Source organism: Phyllostomus hastatus, unplaced genomic scaffold (genome assembly GCF_019186645.2).
Source record: "Phyllostomus hastatus isolate PE091 unplaced genomic scaffold, TTU_PhHast_1.1 phas_contig_150, whole genome shotgun sequence".
Lineage (NCBI taxonomy): Eukaryota > Metazoa > Chordata > Mammalia > Chiroptera > Phyllostomidae > Phyllostomus > Phyllostomus hastatus.
Genome location: NW_025333611.1, coordinates 31,808,639 through 31,814,638, shown reverse-complemented (window position 1 = coordinate 31,814,638; position 6,000 = coordinate 31,808,639). Strand labels below are relative to the sequence as shown.

The following is a 6,000-nucleotide window of genomic DNA, read 5'->3' as shown; positions in this document are numbered from 1 at the left end:
TTCTAAATAACCCACAGGCCTGAACTCCCACAGCGGGGGAAGGCACGGAAAAGCTGGAGGCACGCCTTGGGGACCGTGGTGGTGGCCCCTTGCCCTTGGAAAGCTCCTGGTACTAGGGCTCCCCAGCCTGCAGGAACAACAGGCCCCACACAGCCCTGGGGGAGGTCTCGAGGCTTCTGCAGCTCCATCGGGGCCATGGGCCCAGCCATGAGCCAGAGACTGGCAGGCGGGGGTGGGTGGCAGGACAGAGTCGGGCTCTGGTACCAGCCTGCCACTTGCCGCCTGCTTTCAGTACATTTGCTTCCTCACCCCTGAAATGAGGGTAACGCCTTTGCCCCAGTGTGCAAGGATGGGAGGACAGACTTCACATCAACTCCCTCTACCAGCCATTAGGACCTGCAGATGCTACCCCCCCTCCCCCACCCCACTGCAACCCTCCAGGGGGCGGGCTGTCTCACCCCGGGCACCCCCCACCCACCCCCATCCTGCGGAGAGAGAAATGGACTTAGGCCTCCAAGGCACAATAATTTGAAATGCACCAAACAACAGTTTAACATTTTACTAAATCAATTCACACAAATTCCAAATTGCAAATATAATTAAGGACAACAGACTCTTGTTTTGTCTTTTAAATCTTTCATTTTCAAATCCATCGTTAAGACAAAAAGTAAACAAAAATTAAGTCTGCGGCATATTCATGATTCTTCTTCTTGAAGGACAAAAAAAAAAAGGAGCATCGTAGTAAAAAGAACGCCACGGGGTGTACGATAAAGCACCACGACACACGGTTACGACTCGGGCTTCCTGGGTTCTGCCTCCCGTAGTAGACGCTGCTCTCCCACTGCTCTGCGTCAAGCAGGATTTCATTAAAATAAAACTATAAAATCTCCTAGGTTACACTAAAGTCAGACACAGTCTGGAACACAGTGCTTAACAACAGTAATGCCAACTATCAGTGCTAACGTAAAAACATTTTAGAAAGTCGAAAACAATTAAACTGGAAATCAAAACCTTATTTTCCCTAGATGAGCAAACTGAAAATGAAAGGGTTCCCGCCTCCCAGTTGGAGTGAAGGGAAGGGGGTTTTTCTTTTCTTTCACATTGGAGGCCGGGAGCACGGGGTGGGCTGGCCCTGTCGTTCCCCAGCCTAGTTGGCATCCAGCTTGGCCATTTCCTGCACGTAGATGCCTATACTCTCGCTGTCAAAGAGCACGAAGTACACTGTTTTGATGGAAGAGGACATTGTGGACACGAAGTAACTGGAGATGGCCTTCAGGATCAGCTGAGCTGCCGTCTGCTTCGGAAAACCGTTCCTGCAAGACAGAGGACGAGGGCTCACCAAGGGAGGTCGCGGCAGCCATGGGACCATCCCCACCCACACACCCTCCCCCTCCGGGGGGCTCTCAAGGCCATGAGTGCCACAGTTTGCCCCATGCTGGGTCGGGTGGCTGCTTGGACACAGGCATGAGAAAGCTCAGAGCCCACCAGACAAGAGAAGGACGAGTGGGCCAGGAACCACGACCCGCAGGAGAATGTCTTCTGTGGCGTGTGGTGTGCGTTTAGTCCCCCAAGGCTCCCTGCGGGTCTCAGCGCCAGGGGCGGTGGGAGGCTGCAGCTTCTTCAGGAAGCTCTCAGCTCGTGCACACAAGTGACGGGCCACGCCCTTCCCACCAGCCCTTGGCTGCATGGGTGCAAGGCTGCTGGCCAGGAACCAGCTCCCAGTACATGGCAGCTTGTTCCAGCCCAAAGGCCAGGGCGTCAGAGAGCTGTGGGCACAGGGGAACAACTCCAGGCCAAGTGGTCTTCGTCTCAAAGGACAGATAGCATGTGTCTCCAAGCCAGGCCGGTGTGAATTCACACACATCTCCATTTGAAGTGTCATGTAGCAATTTGGGGGGCAGGGTCTCAGAACTTAAGCAAGGATCTGAAAGTAGTGCTCCTTGTTTCACGGGAGCCCGAGGCTGTTCCTGGTCAAGGCCGTAGATGCAGGACCCAGGTGACCCAGGGGGACAGTGGCAGCTGGGTACCAGCTTGCCTAGTCTGGTGGAGATAACGTGGACTTTGGAGCCACTGGTCCTGGATTCAAGTCCCTGACCCCAACTTATACTTAAAGCTATCGAGGGTGAGAGTCTGGGGCCAGTTTTCCCGAGTTCTTTGTCCACCCGCAGATCTACAGTCTCCCATCTGCTCTGGGCCTGCGGGTCCGTTGGTGCCCCAAGTGCTGGGCCAGCTTGCCAGGCTCAGTGGGACCCTCTATCAGAGGAGACCTGATGCCAAGTGAGCGGTTTCCCAGACCACTCCTGGCTTCACTGGCTGAGGGCCGGAAGCTCTGACGCCCCAGCTGCTCCCCTGGGAGAGCCGAGCGATTCTCCTCGCCCGCGCTCACAGCGCTGCGGGTGCACCCGCACCGGAGAGAGCTGTTCCCCTGACTTGCTTTTGATCCAGCAGGGCTTCACCCAGCCTGACGACGCTCCCCCAGGAACTCCTGGAGGCTTTAGAAGTGAAGCTGGTTCTTAGAAGACAGGGGTGTCACCCAGGACATGCTCCCAGCCTATACAGGGGAGCCTGTGGGTGACTGTGGGGTGCAACCCAGAGTCGGCGCACCTACACACACAGGTGGCTCCTCCTCAGCCACCAGGCACACCTGCATGGCCACCAGCACGCACAGGACTGCGGGGGAGGGCGGTGGGGTCAGAGGCTGTGGGGAGAGGCTGGGCTGTTACAGCCTGATGGTGTGTCAGGCACGGCTTCCTCCCGGGGAGGTCCTGGGGACTCCATCCACCACTCAAGTCGGGGTGACCAACAGGAAGCCAGGATGGAGGGTGGTGGAGACAGTGCAGGGCCAAGGGCTTTGCTGGGAGTGAGGCGGGGTACCCAAGTGGCGGGTCGTTCCCGCACCCTTCCCTGCTCCGGGATCAGCGAGCTCAGTGTGGGGAGAAGCCGCCCGTGCCACACCTGGCACGGTGCTCCAACTGCCGTCCCGGGAGCGGAGACGGAGGACAGGCCACCCGAACCAATGCAGGTTGCGGTGTGCTGGGGGGAGTCAACTTGGCCTTTTGCTTTGGGGGCTGTCTCGCCGATGAGTGTGTTGGGGGGGTAGGTGTGCAAGTGAGTGTCTCAGGGAGCATGGGGGTGAGGGGCTGCCCTTCCTACCCCTGGCTCCCTCCTGAGAGGGAGGCCCAGCCTGCTTTGGAGAGTGGGGTGCAGGCACAGGGTCACTGCATCGCTGGAATGGGGGCCCATTTTCAGTGTCTTGACAAACAGCAAATGTCTGTTTTACTGCTGTGAGTGCAGCTGCTGCCTGGAGGGCTGGTCAGGGTAGCTAGAGGCTGCCGGGCCCAGGGAGCTGGCAGGGCACTGGAAGCAGCCTGCAGGGGCCATGGGAAGTCTGAGGGCTTCCGGACCAGGCAGAGCCATCTGTGGACGTGACCTGGCTGGGGCAAGGGGGCGAGGGGGTGCTGAGTGGAGCTGTAAGGAGAGGCTCCCCACATGGAAGCCAAGGTTATGCTCCACCAGCACCAAGCTGCCCTAGTGAGGGCGCCACTCTGCCCATCCATCCCTGCCTCACACCTGCACAGGTGAGCTGGGCCGAGGTGAGGGCCTCTAGGACTTCCTGGAGGAGCAGTGCATTGTGGGCCTGATGGTCACAGCCTGTCCCCACCGGGGTTGCCAACAGGGGGCATGGCCCTAGCCCCTTCTGCCCTTGCTGATGGGGCCTCCCTGGGCGCCAAGCCCACGCCAGTCACTCCCGCCCCAGGGCACTTCCCAACACAGCCTTTCTCCCACAGGTTCCGTCCTTTGCCTGGGACCCTTGACAAGGGCCACACGATTCTCAGCAATGGGGTGCCCTTCCTTGTCCTTACATCAACAGCTTCCCACATAGCGGAGCCTGCCTCGGGATTGAGAGGGGCCTGTGGAAATGCAGGCTGTGGGCCCCCACGCAGGGGTTCTGACCAGCGGGCGTGGAGTTGCCCCGCTCCATGGAGCCAGCACGGACTTCACGCTCTGAGCTCGCAGGCCGGGCCCAGAGGTGAAGAGCCTGCAGGCGGGGAGACAGGCAGGGACTGACTGTGGGGTGAACGTGACTTGGACAGCCACAGCCTATACGAGAAACCCTGCCTCGGGAGTGGGCGCACTGGACCGCCTGGGCACCTGGAAGGCACGAGGGTGGCGGCTTTCCTGCTGTTTTCGGGCGGGGCCCCAGTCTGTTTCCCAGTAGCCACGGCTGGGGTGTCTGTACCAGAACGGACTGCACAACAGATGTCCTCACAGGGGCGCTGGACATGCAGCCCTGCGCCCTTGGGATGGGGCAGCATGGCACATGCAGCTGCTGGAGCTGCAGAGGACTCGAGTTCGGGTCCCATCTCTGCACCTCATTTCTCCACCTGGTGCAGCAGGGTCGGACAAGATGATGCACCGTGCCCTCAGTCACTCGTGTTTCTGCGAGGTGGGTGGTCTTGGTCTTTCTAAAGGCTCACGCAATGGGAATCTGCCTCCCCCTGAGCCCGTGACAGCTGTGACTGGCTGACGCCTGCTGTCACTGCAGTTACCCTGTGCTAACAGTGTGCCACCAGGGCCCTAGGGTGCTATCGGGATCTGTGTGGCCCAGTCCTCTCAGAGGGAGGCCAGCCCGGATTGGTAGCGTGCGGGGGTAGGGGTGTGGGTTCCCTGGGTAGGTGCTGCCCAGCTTCTGCGGGGGGGCGGGGGGGGGGGCGTGCTGCTTGGCTGTGCCTTGGTGCCTTCTGCCCCCATCTCAGCCTACTGCCTCTGTGACAGTCACTCTGTCCCATGCTGCACCGTGTCTGCCTTCTGGATGAGGCCAGCTGCCACCTCCTCTCAAATACAACTGAGCAACAGGAGCGAGGGCTTACACCCTAGGGTCAGATGCAGACCTGAATCTGACCTGCACAGGGTGTCGGCCTCTCAGCGTCCCCTCCTCTACTGGAAAATGGGTACCTCCAGGGTGCACATGGTGGGGGCCACGGTGGCGGTGACGCCAACACTGCTGCCCCTGAGAGGGGCGTCCGCCCCCTTCCCCTCAGCCTGACGCAGCTGCGGTGGTTAGGGCTCGTGTCTTAAGTTCCTCTGCAGCCAAGTGCACACGCCCTACACAGGGCTTATCTTGGACTTGGACCTTTTTCTTCTCAGCCTTGCCTTGCACAGACTGAGGAGGACAGGTGCCTGGCTTCCCCTGAAGTCATTCAGGTTATGCCCGGGACAGCCTTTCCTAAAGGTCTTGGTCCTCAGTGTCCCTGGACTAGTGCAAGGGGACCCCACGGGCTATCTCCTTCCGGTGCCTTCTTGGGCCAGCCTGCTCAGTGGTGGCTGGGGACTGTACACATTGGTTGCCTGTCCCACTATCCATCCAGATGGCAGAAATTTGGGTCCGTAGGGCCCAAACTTCCCAGAAGTTCCAGTTCTTCCACCTCTGATGAGCCTGTGCTTTGTGTGGGGCAGCGCCAGGCATCCCCGCCCCAGTGAGCCTGCCCCCCACAGCCGGGCTGGGCAGCACAGAGGAACCCAGGCCCCGACCTGTGTTGAGCAGGCCCAGCAGAGGCCAGTGGGGAGAGGCTGTGCCCTGGGGCTGGGGCGAGTCAGGTGGATTTTCTGGAGAAGACAGGTGGGCAGCATGCCCGTGAAGGCTGCACAGGTGTAAACGTGCACTTTAGGTGGGGCCTGGTTTGCTTGCTGGGCCAGTCCAGCCGTCTCCGCTGTTTGGGAGACTGGGGGGGCTCAGTGTCTTGGGAGTGGGGGTGACATGGGAAAAACGTCACCCTGTGTGGACACTCTTCTGGGATTCGGTCCCCCCTCACACCGAGATCCTGGGCCCTCCATTTTCCCATGTTCTGTCTTTGAGCCTGTCCGGAGTTGCCCTGGCCAGAGGTAAAGACCAGGCCGTCAGGGTGCTCAGCTGACAGCAGGGGACTACCAGCGGGAGAAGTCAAAACCAGAAAGGGGTGATGATGGGCTCTCTGTCCCACAAAGCCAGAGGGGGGCCCA

The 6,000-nt window shown here is 59.8% G+C and overlaps 1 protein-coding gene across 7 annotated transcripts in view; it reads right to left on the bottom strand.

Annotated features, from left to right (window-relative positions):
* Positions 1-544: 544 nt before the first annotated feature.
* The window catches only part of LOC123806052 (core histone macro-H2A.1), a 74,609-nt gene continuing 69,153 nt past the window's right edge, over positions 545-6,000 (bottom strand). For all 7 annotated transcript variants that reach the window (XM_045819050.1, XM_045819031.1, XM_045819074.1 and 4 more), the window contains one exon: positions 545-1,313. In XM_045819050.1, coding sequence (XP_045675006.1) covers positions 1,148-1,313 — 166 coding nt within the window. In that variant the 3' untranslated portion in view covers positions 545-1,147. The remainder of the gene's footprint in view (positions 1,314-6,000) is intronic.